The following is a 22165-nucleotide window of genomic DNA, read 5'->3' as shown; positions in this document are numbered from 1 at the left end:
CACCCCATGAAGCTTGTAGGCCTGACCAGGGGTTCCCGGGGTGGCTTCCAGAGCCCCACTTCTGCAGCCCTTGCAAGCACCTGTTTCTGTCTTAAATCTCTTTTGGACCCTTCCTGACCCAGCAACGGCTTTTCCCAGGTTACACTGCAAGTTACAGCCAGAGCTTGAGCTTGGGGCAGGTCTCCCACCTCTATCAGTTCCCCCGGACCCTTCTTTTCTTTCCTAGCCGCCTAGGAGGAACAAGACTGGCCCATAAGGAGCCTGGAGGAGCAGAGGCAGCAGAAGAGACCCTTTCCCCAAGCCACTGGTCACTTCCCATCCAGGCCCACTGCCCGCTGCTGCTTCCTCGGCATGCTGGGAGCAGGCCCAGGGCAGAGTGCTGGCGACTCGGTGTTCAGTGGCCTTGCAGCATTCTACCCTGGCAGCATGCTGATGGAAACCTGCCACCGGATGACAAAACACGGCTACCAACCAGCTGAGTGACCGTAAGCACGTCCCTCATCCTCTCTGGCCCCCAGATTTCCTCATCTGTGCGGGACTCGGCAGGGTTGTCGCAAGGATTAAATGAGGCAACACGCAGAGAAAACACCAGCTTTGTGACAGCGGCAGAACTGGCCTCAATAGATCTGTCTCTGCAGTGTCTTGCATGTTTGGAAAAATGGGTCTAATTCTTGCATGTGGTGATTCCTAAGCGGACTGGGTTTCTTAGGAGCTGGGGGTAGGAAAGGCCAGCTTGGCTGGAGCCTGGGTCCTACAGTCCCCAAACAGTGCCAGCGGGCCCCTCCCACAGCTGTCCCCAATGGCCTGGGGAAGCCTGCCAAGTCAAGGAAGGAGGCACTGGCCTCTCCAGCCTCCTCCCTCTTTCTGGCTGGCAGCCCACCACCCTATCTAGCCTGAGCTCCCCGGGGCAGGGACCCTGCAAACTTTGGGATTTGAACAAGGCGCCAGCTCCAGCCTCGTTCCCAAATTGCTGGGTGGCCTTGGGCAAGGTCAGACCCTCCCTGGAGAGCAGAAAGAAGGATGTTCGTTCTCCCATTCCCTCGGTGGGGATTCTGGAGACTCCTGGTGCATCCGGGTAGAAAGAGATTAGTTTGGACGCTTTCCCTGGGTCCGTTTTCCCCCATCCCAAAAGGAAACAAGCCAGGTGCACGCAGGGTGGCTTCTGTTTGCTTTTATGAAAAAGGCATGGGAGCGTGCCCGGGCTCTGGGCAGCCTGGCTTAGGCCCCCTACAGGGGCCCCAGGGCTCAGCCGGCGGCTGAGAGCCCGCGGAGAAAGTCCCCGGCCAGGGGCAGCACAGCCCAGTCGTCGGTGCGCAGGGCCACGGGCACCCCGCCCGCTGGTGTCGCCTGCAGCCGCAGCAGCAGCCTGGAGGCCGGGGGCAGGCGGATGGCCACGGAGTAGCTGGTGGGGGGCTGGGCCGCCACCACGAAGGGTTCCAGGTGGCGGGCTACCAGGGCCTCGAGCCCCTGCGGCCCCAGTGGGCACCACACCCGACTCTCGGCGCCCTTCGGCAGGCAGGAGGCCCAGAGCTCCTCGAAGAAGTCCGGCCCGGCCCCCCCAGGGGGCTGCGGGAAAGGCAGGAAGAGGCTGGCAAAGTCCACAGTCACGGGTGGCAGCCGGGCGTGGCACGTGAGGCCGGTGGGTGTGGTGTACAGAGCCTGGACGTGCAGCTGCGTCGGGGCTGGGCGTCGGGGCTGCAGCGGCAGGGCCAGAGGCAGGGGGCGGCCCGGACGCAGGTGGGGCACGTGGACGGCGCCCAGGGGTGCATAGAGCTGCCCCTGCACGCGGAAGCGCAACTCCAGGGAGTAGAGCGGCTCCTGCGCCTCCACCTGGAGCTGCAGCACTGGGTCGGGGCCCTCGGCTCTGCGGGGACCCACACTCAGCCGCAGCGGGGACAGGGCCTCCTGCACGGTCAGCGCCGCGGCAAAGCCCTGGTTCTCGGCCACCAGCGAGGAGGTTAAGGCAGGGGCGGCAAGCGAGGGGCCCAGAGCCACCCCCAGCTTGGGGCCTGCCAGGTGGGCCAGGAGGATGTAGTAGAGGCGGGCATGGTCCCGGCCATCAGGGTCCTCCAGCTGCCCGGCCAGCTCCTGCAGGAAGTCCACCAGGCCGCCCCCACCCCCTGCCCACAGCAGGGCCCGGCAGACCCGCAGCAGGGCTTGCTCCAGGCCCCAGTCCTTGCAGTGGGCAGCTGCCGCCCGCAGGAAGCGCAGGGTGGCAACGGGGGCCTCGCCGTCCACCACCTTTGCCAACATCTGCAGATGCCAACGAAGAGCCCCGTCACTGCCCTCTCTGGACACCACCTCCTGCCGCAACATCACCCCCAGGGGCTTCCCCAGCTCGGGGGCCACTCGATCTAGGAAGTCCACAAAATGGGGGGCCAACGCCGGCCGGGCCCGGTACAGTTGGGCCAGCCCATGGGTCAGAGAGTTCAGCACCGCGGGCTCCCCTGCCAGGCAGCAGGCAACCAAGTAGGAGGCCTGGAAGCAGAGCGTGGCCGAGGCCCGGGGGCCCCCCTCTAGGGCGGCCATCTGCCGCACGCCGGCCAGCAGGTCCTGCAGGTAGCGCCGGGGGCTCTGAGCCTGGACCTCCTCCTCCTCTTCTTCCTCTTCGCCCTGGACACTGAGCAGGCACAGTAGGTGCAGGCGGGCCAGGAGACCTAGCGGGTCGTGCAGGAGGCTGGGCAGGAGGCCGCGGCACTGCCGGGGCCCGAGCAGCAGCGGGGCGGCCTCCTCCCCCGTGGGGCCGAGCGGCCAGTTCTCGGGGAAGCTGAGCAGGCAGTGCAGGTAGAAGAGGTGGGCAGGCACGGGCAGGGCGGGGTGCTGGGCGGCCAGGGCAAGCCGACGGAGCAGCAAGGCCTCGTCCTGGGCTGTGAACATGGCCTCGCCGAAGGCCGCCTTCAGCGCCAGCACAGCGTGCAGCAGCACCAGCTGGGCCGTGCCCAGCAACCGCACCAGCTGCGGCTTGAAGAGCGCTGGTGGCTGTCCCCGCCTGCCCCGCAGGGCCCAGCCCAGGAGCCAGAGGAGCTGGGCCTGGGCCACAGGAGTGAGCAGGTAAGAGGCATCCAGGAGCTGGGCCGCGACAGCCCGCAGCTCCCGCGCCTCCTCGGGGCTGGGCTCGAGCACTTCAAGGCCCCGTTCCTCCTCCTCGGCCGCCGGCCAGCTGGGCGCCTGGGCCTGGAGGTGGCCATCACCTTCCCCAGCTAGCGTCCAGTCCCAAGGAATGGTGGGACTGCGGACATCCCCTGAGGAGCAGTCGCCAGCCACGAGCTGGTCCTGCAGGCTGGCCCCAGCCCTGGCTTGTCCCACCAAGGTGTTGTGCAGGACCAGGCCCAGCAGCAGGCTGAGGGGCTGGACGGGGCCCTCCCGCCCCAGCAGGCCCCGCAGCAGGCCCAGGCAACCCCCCAGCAGCCCCGGCCTGCAGCTCTCCAGCTCCCGCAGGCACTCGCACGCTGTGGCCTGCAGGAGGTGCTGCTCCGAGGCAGGGCCAAAGCCTCGACCCAGATCTCGGCCTGAGGCCAGGCCCAGCAGCAGGGGCAGGAGGCGGCCCGACGCCCCGGAGGCGGGACCCAGCGCCCCTCCTGCTGCCAGGGTTGTGGTGGCCGCCAGCAGCAGGGGCCGCCGGAGAGCAGAGGGCCGTGGGGGTAGAAGGACCAGGGTGTCCAGGAGGAAGACGGCAGCAGCTTCGGCTGCAGGGACGTCGGGCCACAGCAGGGCTGGGTACTCCAAGGCCAGGGTCAGCAAAGAAACCTGGGTGGGGACGGGTGTTGTGAGCAGCGTGATGATAACGGTCAGGGGACTGGGGTGACCAGAAGGCCCAAGGCTGAGGATGCGTGAGGGGCCTACCTTGGTCTGTTCACCCAACTTCTCGCTCCTCAGGTCACTCAGCAGGTCACGGCCCAGACCCTCACCCTCGGGGCCTGCGAGGAAGGCGGATGGGCTGGCCCGGAAAGCCCGGAGGCGCTGGGCCCAGGATTCCCGGCTCAGCGGCCCCATGGCGGCCAGGCACGCGGACGCCTGCGTGGACGGGAGGGAGGCCCACGCCGTGAAGACGCGCCGGGGCCGCCAGAGGGCGCCCGCAGCCGCCGGCCCCGCGCCCGGCCCCCGCCCACGCCGAGGGGGCTGCCGCCTCCCCTGGGTGGTCTCGCAGCTCCCAGCAGGGCTCGCCCGCGGCACCCCCCCACCCCCACCCCCACCCCGCGCGCCTCCCTCCCACGGGTGTCGCGGGGGGGCCCCGCGGGGTAGGGGCGCGGGCGGCGGGCGAGGGGTGCGTGCCGAGGACTCGTCAGGCCGCCCGCCCCCGGCCGCCACCGAAACCGCAGCGCCGCCCGCGCCCCCGGCGCCCGCGGTAACGGGCCGGCGGCTCTCACCGGGCCTGACTCAGCGGCTCCTTCCCGGCGGGCGGCGGCGCGGGGGCGGGCGGGCCGGGGCGGGGCGGCGCGGGGGCGGGGCCGTAACGGGGCCGCCGCCTTCCCCGCCCCCGGCCGGCAGGTGCCGACTCGCTGGTTTCGCTGGGGCTGAGTAACTGTCCCGCCGCGCGCGGGGCGCCCCCCTGCCCCGAAACCGCCGCAGGCCCGCGCAGGGGCGGTGGCGCTGGGGGGGGCCCGGGCTCCGGGACTCCCGGGTGCCCCACCCCCACCCCGGAGCCGCGACTGCGACCCCCGGAACCCCCGCCGCCCGGGCTCCGCCAGCGCCTGCCCGGCTGAGGTGGGGGGGCTACCGGCGCGACCCCCGCCGGCGCCCGGGCGCACCCCCTCCAGCGCCAGCCGCGTCCCCGTGGGGGGGGGGCAAGTGGGGGGGGGACGGCCCGGGTTCCCAGGGTGGCCGCTGGGGGTAGCGCAGGGTGCGGCCCCGGGCGCCCGCAGGAAGTGCGCGCCGCGGCCCCTGCGGAACCGGTCGGGCGGGCGCCGCGGGGCTTGGCTTGGCTTCCCCGACGCCGGGCCTGGCCCCCCCCCCCCCCCCCCCCCGCCAGTCCCGCTCGGCTTGGGGGCGCGGAGCCGGCGCCGGGGTCGAGGCCGGGCGGGAACCGCTGACCTCGGCCCGAGGCGGCCGGCAGGGGGCGCGGCAGCCGGACGCGGCCAGGCCGCCGGGCTCGGGCCACGGGCAGGGAAACCCGGAAGCAACGGGCCCCCGACGCGGGCCGAGCGGACGGGCAGGGCCTGGCGGGCCGCGCGGGGCGCGGGGCACGGCCCGGGAAGCCACGGCCCGCGAGCGGAATGGTCTCCTTCCTCCCAGACCTGGGGCCAGGCAGGACCAGAACCCAGCCCTCCACTTCTAGAGGACGACCCTGGGAATTCGTGGGGGGACACTCAGAGGCTCACGGAGCAGCTCTCCACCGAAGACGCCCCACTCATCGCGGGTTTGCAGGGCACAGACCCGCGGGCCACCAGACCCTGCCTCCCGCCCTGTGGCTTCTGGCTCTAATCAGCGGGTCTTGAAGATGAACCTGGTCTAAGCCCCCATGCCAGCCGCTGCCATCTCATCTCCCCTTCCCCCCCGCTGGCAGGGACTGGGGTGGGGTAAGGAGAACCGGGAAGGAGGATGTCTGGGCCGCCCGTGCCCAGGGTGCATGGGCCCACCCGGAGGGACAGGTCCAGCCGGAAGGCCGGGTCCCGGCTCCTTTGGGCCCTGGTGCTGGCTCCACGTCTGACTCACAGGCGGCAGCCTCAAACCACTTCCCTCTACGTGCCTCAGTTTCCCTGTCTATAAAATGGGAGTGATGACTCTGCTCAGGAGGTAGTGGGTGGGGCGCCAGGGTAATTAACCCTCAGATGAAAAACACAACCCGGGTGAGAGCAGCCCAGGAGAGGGAAGGCTGTCTAGCTTCCCGGTCCTTGAGGTCCAGCGGGTGCTGATAACTGCACGTGTGCAGCCCTCTCGGCTCCCCGGGCGGGAGAAGTGGTTATTAAACCCCTTTTTGCGGTGGAGGAGGCCGGCTTCAAAGGGCCCCGGAAGCCAGGCGCCAGCTCTGGCCCCAGTTCAGCCTCTGCCGACCTCCAGCTTTTCTGAACCTTGGCTCCTTGGGGCCAAGTGTCTGAAGGGAGGGAACTCATGGGGGGGGGGGGGTGGCGGGGGCACCCAGCCATGTCCCTGAGGCTGGGACAAACACATCCACATCAAATCACCGCAACCCAGGATAGGTACCAGATGAGGACAGGGGGCCCAGAGAGGCCCAGCCATTTGCCCCAAATGACACAGGTCCTAAGAGGTGGAATCGGGGGATTTCGCCAACAGCCACTGGCTGGTCCCACACAAGGGGTGAGCTCAGCCTGCCAACACCGTGGGCAAGGGTGTCCCCGAGTCCCCAGGCAGCAGGCCCACCCCGGAGAGCAGCCCCCTGCTCAGTGCCCACACCTTGTCCCTTCCCTTCCTGCTGAGCTTCCACCCTCCCCCCGTACAGCCTAGTTCTGGGGAGGCATTGGACACAGGCATGGAAACAGGCAGGTCATCCTGAGCCTCAGTTTTTCTTGTCTGTGAGATGGGCGGGACAATTAATTCCATCCTCAGAGCTTCAGTTTCTGGGATTATCAGGAAGCTCTAAAAAGAACATTAGGCAGAGCCCTAGAGACACAGTAGATTAGTGGCGGCCAGGAGACTCCTTTTATAACACCATTTTTAATAACTTTGAGGTAGAATTCACGTATCATAAAATGCATGCCTTCTAGATGTACCATTCAGTGGACTACGGTATATTCAGGCTGGTGCTCTGGACACCATCTCTAATTCCCGAACCTTTTTCACCACCCCATACCCATTAGCAGTCACACCCATGTCCACCCCCACTCCCATTCCTAGCTCCTGGCCGCCACCAATCTGTGACGAGAGGGCTGCGGAGACGGTGAGGGTGAGCTAAAGTGATGCCAGAGCAGCTTGGCAGCTGGACCCGTGGCCACGCTGCTCTCCCATTTCCCCTACGCCCAGCCACCCCCCAGCTCCACCAGGGGAGCCTCTGCCCACGTGCTGCACCCCCCTCATCTTTCCCCATCTGCATCTAGCCTCAGTTTCCTCACCTGTAAAATAGGGGCTAAGATTCGTACCTCCCTCATGGGCTGTTGTTTAGATTAAAAGGGCGAATGTAAGAAAAGTGCTTGAGATGGGGCCTCGCGCTCTTGTCTGTGACAGTGGAAAGTGCAACAGGCAAAGGGCCCTTCTCGGCTCCTGCCAGTGCTGGAGACGTCCTAGGCTGTCCAGGCAGAAGCATGCGTTTTACTCCATGGCTTCCCTAAAACTTCTGAGCTCAAACTGCCGGCCACATTCTCTTAATCTGGAAAGATAGGCATGGCCCGGCCTGAGACCCTGTCCACCCCACCCCCACCCCCACCCCCACCCCACCCCTGACACACTCAGACAGGCCCGTGGCTTGGAAACCATCTAGATGCTGGCACATCCCGAATTTCTACCTGCAGCTTTGCCCCTGCCCTGAAACTCCAGCCTTGCTTTCCAGCAGCCCACCCCAGCATGGACACTGAATGCACATTTCAGTCTTAACTAGTCCAAACAATCGCCATCTCCCCTGCCGTCACCACCTGTCCAGCCCCTAGCCTCTCCATCTCAGTAGCTGGCACCTCCACCCAGCCAAGTGCTTAGTCCCAAACCTCCACATCATGCTGAGCTCCTCCTTTCTTTGCACCCCATGTCCACCATACCAACAAGAGACTTCTGTTCGATTTCATGCAACTTCTAAAAGGTAAATCCAATCATATAACTCCCCTACTTACAATATTTTAATGGCCAAAAAAGATTGGCCTTAGAATATCATAACCTTGTCTGTCTTCCAGTGGATCCTCTTGCAAAAGTTAGCTCAACCAAAACCATTCCAGCCAACCCTAAAAAACACCTAGGGCGTTATATAAGATTCTACAAAGGTTCCATGCACTAGGGTAACCTACTACTTCCAGAAACCTACTACCTCTTACCTGGGCAAGGTAAGTCCTGAAATGCAGAGGGCCAGCCTCTCCAGAACATCGACTAATTTCATCCCCCATCCAATATTATCAACAGGCCCTTCCAATATGAAAAAGTTAGAATGGGCATAGCCCAAATACCCCTAAAGAGTGGGAGAAAGATCAAAGGTGATAGTGGAGTTATATAGAGAAGATAGGGTTTACCAAACGAGAATGATTGCGGAGTCATTATATTGACATTTCTTTTAGTCTCCAGTATCTTAGAGCTGGTGGAAATGAAAACCTGAAATGGTGGAATTGCAATCCATACCAAACTCTGCAATCTGTTCTACAGCTAATTTTGTGATGCGCTTTGAAATTTATTGCTTTCTGGTATTTATGTTGTTTTTCGCATGCACAAAAATAAATTTCTTCTAGCCTCCAGTGTTTTGGAGCAGCTAGAAGGAGAAATCTGAAATAGTGGAATGGTAACCCATAACAAACTCTGAAATTTTCTCTGTATCTACTTATTGAAGTATACTTTGAAAATCATTGTTTTTTCTTTCTTTCCTTTGTATAAATGTTATATTTTACAATAAAAAAACGCTTAAAGAAATAAAAAAGAGACGTCTGTTCTACCTTTGGAACACACCTGGAATTGGCTTTCACCCTGGCTCAGCCTACCGTCATCTCCTACTGGGACTATTGCAGTAGACTCCCTGCTGGCCTGCTGCCACTCTCATGTACACTGTCCCTGCACACACACACACACCCCCAATTAACTCACACAGATACACTCCTTTCTCTCCGCAGCAGGCCATATGGCTTCCAAACCCCACAGCTTCCCACTATACTGAGTCTCACATGATGTAGCCTGGCCCATGTCTTCAGCCTCATCTCCTATACCCTCCCTTCTCCCCACGTTCATGATTCTGTCCATCGCACACACACAGTAGGCTCATTCCCACACCAGGGCCTTCGCACCAGCTGTTCCTTCTGCTGATGGTGAGCTTCCTCGCTCTCTGCCTGGCTTCTGCCTCTCACTGTGATCTCAGCACCCCCACCCACCTTCCATCATGTTTAAAGGATCTGCAGCACACTAGCAATTGCCTATTTCTTTGTATGCCTTGCATCACAGAATCTACAGTGCCTGGCTTATAGTAGGTGCTCAATAAATTTCTGCTGAATGAGTTAAGGAATGGATGAAGTGACATTCCTTATGAACGAATGAATGAATGAAGGCATTGTGCAGAGCGCTGGGTACACAGAGCAGGTCCCTGCTTTCGTGGAGCAAAGTCACATGTATGTCACTCCAGAGCCACCCATAAACCACTGGCCATACACACGGGCAGTTTGTGGGTCACATCTAACGCAGAAAGTTGTTTTGTTTTTCGCACGCATAAAAATAAATTTCTTCTAGCCTCCAGTGTTTTGGAGCAGCTAGAAGGAGAAATCTGAAATAGTGGAATGGTAACCCATAACAAACTCTGAAATTTTCTCTGTATCTACTTATTGAAGTATACTTCGAAAATCATTGTTTTTGAGCCATTCTGTGTTTTATAAAAAAAATTGAAATGGCATTTTGAAAATTGGTAGATTTCACATACAAATCCACATTTCCAGTTTCTCTTGGAAAAATGGAAAGCTGTGGCCGTGATGGATTTCTGTACCCGAAGAGCACTGATTGGGTCTACCCCCTTGGAGAGGCCTGTTCTCCACGGTCCCCAACCTCCCCACCCTCCCCGACAGCCAGTGTTACTTGCCTTTTGTCACTGAACTGGCAGTATTGCTTCCCTTATAATAAAGAAATGTGCTCTGGATCTATGCTCTATCAAAAGCTGGAAAATGAAAGGCTAAAGGGTCACATGAGTCAAGAAAAATGGGACACGCAGTCATTCCACAAACGTTTACTGAGCACCTACTATGTGGCGAACACAGCTGGAGAGGCTGGAGATAAAGCAGTGAGAGACATCAACAAAAATTACCTCCCGCACCGGGCCTCGACCCGAACGTTGCATGGAAGTTTCTGCGTACAAGTGGGGTATTTGGACTGGCTGTCTTCACCCCCTGCATTCATCCACCTGCCCTGTAGACATTTGCCTTGCTCCCCTGACAAGAAGGGCCACCTCCTGAGTCCAGGGTCATGGGGAAGGGTTTGTCGCAGTACCCGCCTACTGCAGGATGGCCCAAGTCAGGGTCTGGCGCAAGATTCATTCATTCACTGAATTCATCTCGCCCTGGGGTAACCACAGCTCTCAGGAGAGTGTGTCCTGGAGGGCACCAAGCACTCCCCGGCTCCTAAGGAAGGGTGGGCATCCCTCCAGCTGGGCCTGGGGGCCTGGGCTGATCAGGATGGGTGGGGGTGGGACATCGGCCAAGGTGGGCTGTGGGAAGGAAACGGACCGGAGGTGAGCTCTCTGCGGTGGCGGCAGCGGGGACACAGGCGGCTGCGCCTGCCGCTCACGGATCCTCCGCCCTCAGCTCTCTCGTGCCAGATTCCCCACCACCACCACCCCTCGCTGCACCCGAAGTCCGGCCGTCTGCAAGAAGGATGAGGGGTTCTGCGGGTCTGGCTCTCGGTGGCCCCGGCGCTGCGGTTGGGCCGCCAGAAGACCTGCCGCGGGGCTCGGCGCTTCCAGTTTTGCATTTGCGCGGCGCGCGCCCCGCCTCCCCGCGCCCCGGCCTGAGCGCTCCTGCGGCCCCGCGTGCCTTCCTGCACGGCGCCCAGCACATACCTCAGGGCTGAACACCACGAATTGCTCAGCCAAGCCTTTGGGATCCAGGGACGCCCGGCCCAGGCCCGGTTCAACAAGTGTGGGCCGGGCCGCCCGCTCCCGCCCGGCGGCTCCGCGCCTCCCCGTGCGCCCCAGGCGCGCCAGGATGGCCCAGTCGGGCGAGTTTCATTTCATCACCCGCCGAGCGTGCGAGCACCCGGTGCAAATAACGTTGCCCCCTCCCTTCCCCTCCCCTGTTCCCTCCGAAACTCCCGCTTGCAAACGCTTACACACCCGGCTGGAGCGGGGCGGGGCGGGGCGGGGCGGGGCGGGGCGGGGCGGGGCGGGGGCCGGGCCGGCTGGGCGCTCGGGTACTGGGTGCGGGGTGCCCTGAGCTCGCCTCCTTCCCCTCCCCCGCCCCCCCCCGCCCGCCCGGCGCTCCGCCAGGCCACCTCCCCGGCAGCGGACTGGAAACCGGTTCGACAGGTAACAAATAGGTGGGTTGTCACCGTTATTTCCCAACGCATGCGCCGTCGCTCCCGGGGACGCTCCAAGATAATTAGATCGGATCACTCCCCCCACCCCCCGCCCCAGCCACCAACACACACCGCCGCGAGCCAATAAAGCGTGAACCCGTCGGTCCGGATCGTACTTTAAGACTTCCCGAGCGGCCGCGGGGGACGCCAGTCGAGCCGGGAGACGCTGACCCGCCGCTTCCCCCGTCGCCAGCCCGCTGCACCTGGCCGCAAGGGACGCGGTGGCGAGGAAGCTCGACGACAGCTCCGCGGAGTTGGCAGCGGGCGCGCGCGCTCCGAGGCGCGGGCTCTCGGCGGCCCGTGGCGGCGCTTTGGCGACTCCTTCCCGGACTTGTGCCCCCGCCTCCAACTCAACCCGTCCCGGCCCGGGCCAGGAGGGCCGCCCCCCACCACTCCCTGCCACCACCACCCGGGACCCGAGGCTCCGCAGCGGACCGCGCGCGGCGACAGGGTTGGAAAATGCCTCGCGCGTTTCTGGTGAAGAAGCCGTGCGTCTCCACGTGCAAGCGCAACTGGAGCGAACTGCCCGACGAGGAGCGCGGCGAGATCTACGTGCCGGGTGAGGGGCCCCCTCCGCGCCCGGAGCCCCCCGGGGCCCCACGCCCGCCTGGGGCGGCCGCCTCCTGGGAGGGGAGAGCGGGCAGCGCCGGGGGCGGTTATGTGGATACCGCCGGCGGGCGCCGGGATTTAATGTTTAAGCGGCCGCGGCCCCGTTAACCCGCGGCTCGGCCGACCCCGGGGCTGCGGGGGGAAGGGCAGGGCCGGCGGAAGGAGGCGGCCGGGTGGGGGCGGGGACGGGGCCGTGCCCGGGCGCGGGGCTGGGGGCAGGGGTCTCCGGCCCGCGTGCCTCTGCCCTCCCCTCCACGGGCCCGAGCCGCGGCGCAGGGGAGGCAACGGGGTGTGTCACCGCTCGGGCGACCCCCCGCTCTCGCATCGTAAATCCAGAAAGCCGGGACTTTTATGAGGCGGGAGGAGGGCATTGGAGCGATGCCATTTTGGGGGGCAGGGAGCCGAGCTGGAGTTTCGGCCGAGATTTATGCTAAACGTAAGAGCTGGCTCCCCCTGCCCGACAAAACTGATGGCCAGGAGGTGCGGCCGAGGTTGCTGAGAACCGGGCCGGCGGGGTGGGGCGCAGGGCTCCCCGAGTTTACCGGGGGCTCCCGGCCGCGGGCCCGCGGAGCGCCGAGGCAGTGGGGAAGGCGCCCCGCTCATCGTTAAGGCGAAGGTGGGATCAGGTCTCTCTGTTAGAAGCGTTCTCCCGTCCACCTTGCAGAGGACACAGCGTTCAGAGAAAAGTGATTTTAAGGGGCCCACCCCACAGCGGGGCGACCGAGCCCCAGGGAAGCCGGTGTTTCCGGTTAATTTTTGGAAGACGCCTTGACAGCGTCGGAGTCAACTTTGAATGAGTAACTCCAGTTGTTTCTTGGTTCTTCCTCCCCTGGCATCTTCCTCTCTGAGCCCTGAGAACACTTCTGCTCCCTCCTTCTGGCCTCCTTGCTCTCCCAACAAAACTTAGGGTGGAGAGAAAACCAAGTTCCCTCCGAAGCCCCCCTCCAGCGGCCTGGGGGTGGGGGAGAACTGAACATCCTGCCCAGCGCCTCCACGGGGAGGGGGGGTGGAGAGGTTGTAATTAACCAACCGACTCTGACCCTTGATCTGCCAAGAACCCTGGCACCGCCCCAGGCCTCCTAGGAAGGTGGTGAAATGGGGGGTGGTGAGGGGCCTTGTAAGGGCTCTTGCCTCAGTTTCCCCTTTGAATACACTGTTAGGGACCGTGTGTGGAGTGCCGAGGTCTTTGTGGCCGGAAGGGACAGGACCTGATGACGGATGGCATTGGCAGGGCAGTTTCAGAGCTTGCCCCTCCCTCAAGCCTGCCTTCTGCATCATTCATCTTTAAAGCAAGGCAATGTGCCAGAAGTCCCTAATGGCCCCAGGGGGGGAAACTGAGTCAAAAAGGCACGCGAGTTGCCTGGCCACATGAGGGGGATTAGAGCGAACCAGGATTCCGTCTAGGGTTTCTTGCTTTGCCAAGTTTGCGGGTGAGCTGGCTGGTTCCCACCTCCTGAGGGGGTGCCCCGGGGAGCCCACTTTCCTTGCCCCTACCTCCTCCCTCACCTGTGTTTGACTTGCTGCTAAGCTGCTCCTTGGGATCTGATAAATTGAACTTGGACTGTGGTAAAGGTGAGCTGAGCCTTGAATGAGACACCGTGTGCTGTTATTTTTAGTTTTATTTCACATCCCAATCAGTAACAGATCAAGTGTTGACTTTTAAAAAGGACAAAGAAATTCCGTTTGTTCAAATCATTGACTTCCTTGCACTCTAGTGATTTTCCCCGATGCAGCTCCGGGTAGCCTGGAGTGCAAGTGGGGGGCAAGAGCCCCGCACCCCAGGGGCAGCCCCATTGGGTGCTGGGGAGGGCCTCCAGGTGAGCAGAGATGTGTGGGCAGCTCGGATGATCAGGCTGATGGGGGGGGTGGGAGTCAAAACTCGAGGGGGCAAGTGAGATTTTGCCCCCATCTCTGGCAAGGGGTGAGGGGGGGCCGGTGGGGTCAAGTAAAGCGGAGCGGTTAAGGTACCTAATGTTACCTCTAAAAAACCCTTGTGTTTCCCTGGAGAGTTTTCCCAGTGGAGTTGGAAGTGAGAAAGGGAATGTTCCGGGCCCATGCTCAGCTGCCCCAGGTGGCCTGGCCATTCCATCACCAGCCAGCCATGACCCCAGCAGCCGGCTCGGCACAGCTCCTTCATCCGCTTCACAGACTCAAGGCCCGGCACGTTGTGACCAGCGAGGCGCTGACCCTGTCCCACTGGGGGGCACGGCGGGGTCTGGGGAATGCGAAGGCCTCTAGCTCTAACCTTCCCCCTCAGGGTCCCGGGAGACCCTCGAGGCTCACAGACGGCCTGGAAGGAGCAGGTTCTCTGAGTGGAAATGCTGGGCCCAGTCCGGCAGCCCGGACAGTCACAGCAGCCCTTCTCCTGGAGGCGCAGGAGAGGATCTAGAGGTTCCCACTTAGACCGCAGAATCTTCTTCCTCGGCCTCACTCTCCTCCCGAAACTGAGGAAAATTCTGGCAGTGGGCGTGTGGGCTGGGGAGGTGGCTCCATCCACCCTGGAGAATTGTAAGGGTTCGTGGTTACGCAGCCACCTATTTGGGTGAGAGGCCCAGAGCCCTGGGCCCTGCCGCCACCCCTCGTCTGGGCATGCTGTTGGCCTTGGTCATGCCAGTGTTGACAGTGGAGTGACTGCCTGTTGAGAGCAGAGGCTGAAGGGACGTGCTGGCTCCCTGGCTGGTAGAATAGGGATGGCACCTGCTTCTTCAGCCCCTGCCCAGGAAGGGGAAGGGAAGGCGCTGGGCGAGAAATGAGCCTGGACACGGCAGTGAAGTTCTCCCAGCCTGGGGCTGCTGGGGACTCCTCCAGGCCCCCGACCACCCACACCTCCCAGGCTCCTCCAGAGCTGCTGGTCTGGCCCTTGCAGCCTATCCTGCTGGCTTGTCAGCAGAGGCACCACCCAGAGGAGGTGCGCTGGGCTGAGCGGTGGGAGACTGGCCTGACTTTCCTGCAGCAAGGCTCAGTCTGGCTCGGCCGCTAGGTGGTGTGGGGACGTGAGCAGCGTCCTTCCCAGGGTGAGCTGGGAGGGCTTTAGAAACTTAGCTTGGACTCCAGGGTTCTGTGGGGGCAGGAGAGATTAGGCTTCGGATGGTTATTCTAATAATTCCTGGGCAGGGTTTGATGCTTGCTGTGATCTCCAGGGCCTGGCAGTGTCAGCAGGCAGCCAGGCAGGGGGTGAGAACAGAAGAACCCCTTGGGCCCGGGCTCGAGGGACTCCTCCTGTCCCACCTGGGTGCCTTCATCCAAGCCACTGAGCTCTTTGTTTCTTGGGTGTCCCAAGGCAGATCGCCAGGCTATTGTCCCAGAAAGAGAAGCAGTGAGGCTGAGTTCCCTGAACACGGGCAGCGAAGGCTGGCTGTCGTTGATGGCAAGTTGCATATAAATCTTGTTCATTCGCAACAAGTATTTCATGGTATCCGCCAGGTGTGCCCAGGCCGGCGCCACTGGGAGAATGGGAAGGATGCAAAAGGAAGCCCGGATCCTGGCAGCGCGTGGCGTCCACCCTGGTGTGAGGGCCGAGTGCACGGTTTTAGCTTCATTATGAAAAGCGGTTGGGAAAGGGGGAAAAGATACTGCCTGAGAGAAAAACTCTTGGCACTTCACAGACTGGAGACAAAAGGCTGAGAGACAGGCCCATTGTGTGTGCAGGGCTGCCTGCCTCTGCCAGTTGGCTGGCGCAGGCTTCCTTGCTAGCTGAGCTGCAGGCGCTGGAGGGGAAGCGCCCGGGGACCCCTGCCCTTCCTGATAAGGGTACAAGGCTGCCTAAAGCCAGCCCGGGCTGTGCTGACCCACGGGCTCCCATTTGCCATCCTTCACCTAGTGTGGTCAGCAGGGAGACCCAGGAGGCCCAGTACCCTGCCAGCTGTTTCACTGGCGCTTCCTGAAGAGCTGCATGACCTGGTGCTCTGTCCAACCCTCTGGACCTGCAGATCTCAAGCCATCCTGGAGGGGATGTGCTAAGCGTCAAGGGGCAGCCCCTTCCTGCCTCATTTTCTGCTCTGGGCCCCTGCCCTCCACAGCATCCAGGCCCAGACAAGTCAGGTCAAAAGGAAGGGGACCTGCAGCCCCCTGAGGGGGTAGGGAGAGGGCTGGATGGTTTGGCCTTGCCACACTCCTGGCCATGGGCAGGCGATAAGTAGCCACCGAGGCCGCCACCTTGCTGGAAACATCTAATTAGGGGACAGAGCAGCACAAGCAGGGGCCCAGCCAGTTCTGCGTCCTGCCCTCTGCCACCCAATGACACCCGTTGGCAGGTGCAGACGCCGAGAGCACTCCCAGTGCACCCACGGGGGTGGCAGGCAGGCAGGCGGGTGTGTATGTGTGTGTCCGGGGTGAGTACCCCCTCCCTGGCCACCAGGGCACTGCTCGTCCAGCCTCCCCCGCCCCTGGCTCAGGGGTGCAGCCTGGGCAAGCTCACTCCCTGTGCCCTGGTCCTTGGGACTGCTGTCCTATCAAGGTTTGTGTGCAAGGGGGAGAGGCAGGCCAAGCAAAGAGGTTTCTCCCCAAACCTGCTTGGAGCCCAAGGCCTCTCCTCTAGCGGAGCAAGGGAACCCAGCGGGACAGCCCATCTAGCGCTGAGACCAGCAGGCCCTCACCTGCCGCAGCCTCCTCCCTCTGCTGCTCAGAGGTGGGGCAGCCGGGCTCCACATCTGGGATCCCCATTACACTCTCCAAAGCTGCAAGACAGGAAGGCAGGGCGTCCTGTAGGTCTCCACCTGGATGGAGAAACGGGGGTTCTCGTCCAGTGCTGCACCCTGGCCGTGACCTTCCACAGCTGGGAGACTGGCATCGAAGCTGCCAGCACTGACACACACCATGCCCGCCCCCGGCCCCCCACCCCCAGCCCCGACCACCGGGGCCTGGCGCCAGCCCAGAGGCCAGGCTGGGGCCCGGCGCGGGTGAATCAACTCCCGGAATGAGGTGGCTCATTAAAGTCGCCCGGACAGACGGACGCCAGTGCCAGCAGAACGGGTTCTGGGCGGCGGGCAGGCGCATTCTTCTCCCGTCAGACCTTTGTTGTGTTTTGAGGGGGCGAGAGCTGGGGCCTCTCCTGAAACTCTGGTGCTTTCGTCTTTACCTTGTTCCATGACTCTGCTCCTCCCGCCTTCCCCACCACCCCGTCTGTCCACCTGCGACCACCCACTGGGTCCCAAGGAGGGAGGCCCTGGTTGTGCCTGTCTCAGCGGTTGGGGAGGGGATGGGGTGCAGCCCCTTCCAGTGCTGCCATCCGAAATCCGCCGCCCAAGCCCCTCTCTCGGAAGCTGCTCATCCTTCCCTTCCAAGGAGCCTCTCAGGGTCTCCTTCTGAAGGCTGGGCCGTGTTCCTCGCTGATAGGTTTCCCACGCAGAACTTTGGCATTTGGGAAGAAAAGTAACTAAGCTGAAAAATTAGATCGTGCGCTGCAGCTCTTGTCAACTGGGAGACCTGTCAGCTCCGTGTCACTCAGAAGAGCTCCCCGCCCTCCCATCTTGCTTCCCTGGGCCCGTTTAATGTGAGGTGCCTGCCAGGGGAGCGGCCGCGTCCTAGGGCCGCCAGGTATCGGGGCCGCCCGCTGAGGGAGCCCGGCCCACCCCCCGCTGCGGCCAGCGGTCCCCGGCGGGGGAGCGGGTTGCGTAAGCGCTGGGCAGGCCGCCAGGGCACTGTTAGGCTGCGTCCACCTGCTGCTCCCTGACCTCCTCCCTGGCCCGCCCAGCCGACCTGTTTGCGTGCAGAGCGGGGGCCCAGCCCTGGCGGGGAGCCCCGGAGCCGGGGGTGTGGGGGAGGCCCTGAGGCCCGCCCACCCTCTCCAAGGCCAGCTACTAAACCTGCCTGGTGGAGGGGCTCGGACAGGTACAGATCCCCAGGGACCCTCCCGGGGCGAGGGTGAATCCCCACGAACTGCCCCTGGGGCCAGGCCCGGCCGGGGTGCCCTCTGCCCTGCAGGAGCGGGTATGAGGCCTGGAATGCAGAGGGACAGGCCCGGGTGGGGTACGCAGACAACTCCGGAGGGGTAATTGGCAGGGCAGGTTGGGTCCTCCCAGTTCCGCTAAGACACAAATTACTCAGTGGGCAGGCCTGTGGGCCGCGCTGCTTGGCTGGCGTCACCTGTAATTAGCTTAATGGGGTGGGAGGGGGAGGGAAGTGCAGCATGCGCTGGGCTGGGGCAGCCCTGCTCGGCTGCATGCCCAGAGAGGGAGGGGTGCAGGCTCCAGGTGCCAGGCCAGCTCGAGGCGGGGACGCCTTCCTGGGACCCCACTGGCCCCTCGTCCCCCACCCCACCCCATGCCCACCCCAGGCCCTCACCTGGGTCCTCTCCTCTCCCCAGTCAGCCTGGGCTTCTGCCTGCCGCAGCCCTACCAAGAGCCGGAGCCATCCATGGCCGAACCACCCTCTTGCCCACTGGCTTTGGACATGAGCCTTCGGGACCCCAGCTACAGCGTGGCCCCGGGGCCCTGCGCAGTGGCCCAGCTGCCCTCTGAAGACGTGGGTCGCTTGGCGGAACCCCAGGGCCGAGACCACAGCTTCCTGCGCACCAAGATGAAGGTAATTCCCTCCCGCGCACCAAGGCCAGCGGCGCGTGTCAGGGCCAGGGTCTGGCTCTGAGTCAGGGTGTGGATGGAGGACTGCAGGGGGATGAGCCCAGCCGGAGCCCGGATGTGGGCGGACAAGGAGAGGAAGAAGTCTCGAGCGGGAAGGCCATTCACTGGGGAGAAGCAGCAGGTTCTGATGGCACCTAAGCCCTTGGAGTCCACATCCAGGGGTTTCTTAATTTAATTTCTGGCCAAAAGAGGCAATGAAGCCCATCCTCATGCAGAAGCCCTAGGAAAGGAGGCGAGGTGTGAGCCCCGCTCAGCATCATCTAGTGGGTGAAAATGTGCTCTGGCAGCGACACGGTCGTTAACCCTCCCTGGGGCATGTGCCCAGTGAGTGCCACTGAGCCCAGGTTGACCTTTTCAACCCCCATGTCAGGGTCCGTGGCCTCCCATTGAGGGCAGGGCCAGGCTGAGCAAGCCCACTGCGCTCAGGGGTCCGTAACACAACAGAAATACCCCAGCCTTCAAGGGCCATCCCTGGCTGGGTCTGCGTTCCTGAAAGCTCCAAGATCTAGAAGCTTCTGCCAGCAGAGTTCTCAGGGAAGGGTGCTCAGAGTGCTACCCTACGTGCCAAAAGTGGCAGTGGGATGGAATGCTGTTCTTTCCTTTCCCCCACAGAGGCCCTGCAGAGGGCAGGGGAGAGGGAAGAACAGCCCCTAACCCCACTGCCTTTACTCCTAGCCCAGGAGTCCCTGGGTACAGGGAGGACCTGGACCAGTCAGAGGACAGAGGGAGCAGGACAGCAGCTGAGCTAGAGAATTGAGTCCTGACCCCAAAGGGTCTTGATAACTGGCAACAAGGGACATCTGCCCAGGTGCCCAACGGCCAGCGCCCCAAGCCCCGAAGGAGGGAGGGGTGGCGTGAGGGTGTGTGCCGAGTGCCAGGGCGTTGCCAGTGACAGGGCCACCCACAGAGCCCAAGCAGCCACAGGGATGTGACCAGAAGTGGAGCATCGGGCCGCACGTCGCCCTGTGCTGGCCAGCTGCACCTGGACAATTGCTGCGAGTCCTCTGGGCAGCGTCCTTTAAGGGATGTAGAGTGGCATCCAGGATTTCTGCAAAATCATCCAGGGCGGGGGTGCAGGGAGAAGAGGGGGACGCAAAGGCAGAGTGAGTCTGGCCCAAGTAGCAGGGCACGGGGGCCCCCGATACTAGTCTCTACTTTTGTATATACGCTTGACATTTTCCATAATTAAAAAAAAAAAAATGAAAAAGGCTTACAGACAAAGAGGGTCATAGGTGACCAAGGCATTCAAACCAAGCTACACCAGGCCCACTCCCATGGATGAGCAGAAAGTAGAGACAAGTTTGGCTCGGTCGCCAGCAGATGGCCGGGCCAGGTGACCCTAAGGTCCTTTCCAGCCCTGACACCCCTGAACCGTGAAAGCAGATGGCCTGGAGATGTGGCCTTGGAGGGAGCGCGGGCACTGTTTCCCGCAGGGGCTGGCGCTGGTGCCCTGCAAAGCTGCGCAGCTGGGTGCCCGTCTCAGACACCTCCCTCGCCTGCAGGTGACCCTGGGGGACGGCCCCAGCGGGGACCTCTTCACCTGCCCCATCTGCCAGAAGGCCTTCACCTACCAGCGCATGCTGAACCGCCACATGAAGTGCCACAACGACGTCAAGAGGCATCTCTGCACCTACTGCGGGAAGGGCTTCAACGACACCTTTGACCTCAAGAGACACGTCCGCACCCACACGGGTAAGGGGGCCGCCCGGCCCGGCCCTGCCGGCGCATCTCTCCTCCGGGCCCCAGTGGCCTGGGAGGGCATCTTAGGGCTCGGGGCAGGGTTTTCCTCCCTGTGTCCAGGACGCAGGCTGGCAGCAGGCCCTGTGCGAGACGGGCTGGGGGCGCTGCTGCCTCTGCCCCAGCCCCGACCCACGCTCCCCCCCTGCCCCCCACAGGCGTGCGCCCCTACAAGTGCAGCCTGTGCGACAAGGCCTTCACCCAGCGCTGCTCCCTGGAGTCTCACCTGAAGAAGATCCACGGTGTGCAGCAGAAGTACGCCTACAAGGAGCGCCGGGCCAAGCTCTACGTGTGCGAGGAGTGCGGCTGCACGTCCGAGAGCCAGGAGGGTCACATCCTGCACCTGAAGGAGCAGCACCCCGACAGCCCGCTGCTGCGCAAGACCTCCAAGAAGGTGGCTGCGGCCCTGCAGACCACGGTCACCTCCCTGCTGCAGGGCGGCCCCCGCCTCTGAGCCGCCCACCTGGATGTTTCCCTCTCAGGGGGCTGAGCCTGGGAGGACGAGCGCATGGATGCGCCCCAGTGGGAGCGGCAGGCCCAGGGAGCAGGCACGGTTTCCCCCAGTGGCAGGACTTTCCTCCGGGGGGGGGGGGGGTGGCCCTGCTGCCCCCGCCCTCCAGAGCACAGGGTGGGCGCTGCTGGTCCCCCCGGGCGGTGGAGTCCAAACACCTGCAAAGGGCACCAGTGGGAAGCTGGCGATAGCCCCCTGTTCACTGTGTTGAATGCTCAGGGCTGCCGGGAGGCTCAGCGCTTCCGACAGGGAAATGCACACACGGGGCCCAGCCGTGGGTGTGTGTGTGCACACATGCATGCGTGCATGCGTGCACACAGGCGGCCTTTCCACAGATCACCTCATTTTGCAGATATCAACTACAAGGTGCCAAGGAGGTTTTATTTCCTTTTTTAAAGATGACAAATGTACAGATATTAATATATTTTTGGTGCCTATGGCAACTGTTTTTAAGAGGGGCATGGAGCTGGCTTTTCTCCATCCCCACGTGGTTCTATTTATCCTGGACATTTCACCCCTCCTTTGTGCCCTAGCCCTGACCCACCGCCCAGCCCACACACCTCCCGGTATATTTAACCTACGACCATCCCCAGCTTGTGCCCTGAAGGCCAGACTGCGTGCTCTGCTCTTCCCCTCCTGCCGGACAGCACACGGAACTTCCCCTCTTCCCTCCCCTGTGGCTCTGCCTCCTTCCCTGGCTGTTCCAGGGCAGCCTCCAGGTTACTCGGGATCAGAGGAACTCACCCTCCCAGAGGCCGGGCACCTGTCAGCTGCGGCTCTAAAGGTGAGCACAATGGGATGCTGAGCTCTAGGCAGGCCCAGTCTACTGCCTGAAGTCCTGAGAAGGGTGCAGGGCCAGACCCCAAGGCCGCTTTTTGCCTGATCGAGTCATAAACCCTAGGCAGTAAAAAAACAAAAAATGGGGATAATCGGCAAACACATCAGAAACCCTAGAGGAAGAAAGTACTAGATGGTTAACAGATTTTAGTTTGGCCTTTTTTTTCTGGCTGTTTTGCAAATGGCCAGGCGGGGGTTTGGAAGGCTGGGGATTTTTGAGCAGCATCTCTGGGCTGTGCCTGAGGGAATGGGCAAGGTCTCCCGGGCTCGCTTGGGTTGCCTCCTGATAAAAGGAAAGTCATCACACTTTGCAGCTGTCTCTCAAGTAACACTCTGGGTCTGTGTCATGTGGGTCACGGGGGGAGAGATGGACAGGCGGGGCCAGAGGGCCAGCCAGTGCCTTGAAGCCACCCCCTAAGCAGGACCAGCCTTGGGGTCCCTATCCAGGCCTCAGGAAAGAAGGAGCCTTCTCCTGGCTTCCCTCGCCCTGTCCTCTGCTCCTGAACTAAATGCAGCCTGCATCCGCAGACCGCTGTTCACTTGACTTTATTATTATTATTATTTTTGCAAGTGTCTGTACAATGCTGTATTTTGGAAGTTATAAAAGAACATGATCTGGAAGCTCTGTTTTTGTTTACACTCCTGGACCCACGAGTTCGATATCCACCCGAGGGAGTCATAAGACTCTGTGTTGTCTGTTTTATTTTATAACTTTTCCCGCAACTATTAAAATCAGAGAACTTCTACCCTTTGCTACTTTTCT

General features: G+C 62.3%; 3 protein-coding genes across 42 annotated transcripts in view; 1 reads left to right on the top strand and 2 right to left on the bottom strand.

The window, feature by feature from the left end:
* Positions 1–1156: 1156 nt before the first annotated feature.
* On the bottom strand, positions 1157–10867 carry AP5B1 (adaptor related protein complex 5 subunit beta 1). 2 transcript variants are annotated; one of them, XM_077115693.1, is made up of 3 exons: positions 10616–10867; positions 3844–4014; positions 1157–3747 (listed from the first exon to the last, which is right to left on the bottom strand). In XM_077115693.1, the coding sequence occupies exons 2-3, from the start codon at positions 3991–3993 to the stop codon at positions 1246–1248; spliced, it is 2652 nt and encodes an 883-aa protein (XP_076971808.1). In that variant the 5' UTR covers positions 3994–4014; positions 10616–10867; the 3' UTR covers positions 1157–1245. The 2 variants fall into 2 exon arrangements, with proteins under 2 accessions (XP_076971808.1, XP_076971807.1); XM_077115692.1 differs by lacking the exon at positions 10616–10867 and adding an exon at positions 4368–4412.
* Positions 10868–11455: 588 nt separating this feature from the next.
* On the top strand, positions 11456–22148 carry OVOL1 (ovo like transcriptional repressor 1). The gene is made up of 4 exons (XM_077115691.1): positions 11456–11689; positions 18044–18261; positions 19820–20009; positions 20213–22148. Exons 1-4 carry the CDS (start codon positions 11590–11592, stop codon positions 20506–20508), a joined length of 804 nt encoding a protein of 267 aa, XP_076971806.1. The 5' UTR covers positions 11456–11589; the 3' UTR covers positions 20509–22148.
* LOC143646594 (uncharacterized) overlaps positions 13341–22165 on the bottom strand; it is an 80700-nt gene continuing 71875 nt past the window's right edge. For 17 of the 39 annotated variants that reach the window (XR_013157539.1, XR_013157524.1, XR_013157515.1 and 14 more), the window contains 4 exons: positions 21310–21462; positions 20281–20397; positions 16335–16454; positions 13341–15242 (listed from right to left, as the gene is read on the bottom strand). Coding sequence is in view for 4 of the 39 variants with exons in the window: in XM_077115690.1 (XP_076971805.1) it covers positions 14139–14237; positions 14968–15272; positions 16335–16401 (471 nt within the window). In the remaining 35 variants the exon portion in view is untranslated. The other 22 variants (XM_077115686.1, XM_077115688.1, XM_077115689.1 and 19 more) reach the window with 20 other exon arrangements.

Source organism: Tamandua tetradactyla, chromosome 9 (assembly GCF_023851605.1).
Source record: "Tamandua tetradactyla isolate mTamTet1 chromosome 9, mTamTet1.pri, whole genome shotgun sequence".
NCBI lineage: Eukaryota > Metazoa > Chordata > Mammalia > Pilosa > Myrmecophagidae > Tamandua > Tamandua tetradactyla.
The sequence above is the reverse complement of the archived record's forward strand: the minus strand, read 5'-3'. Positions and strand labels throughout refer to the sequence as shown.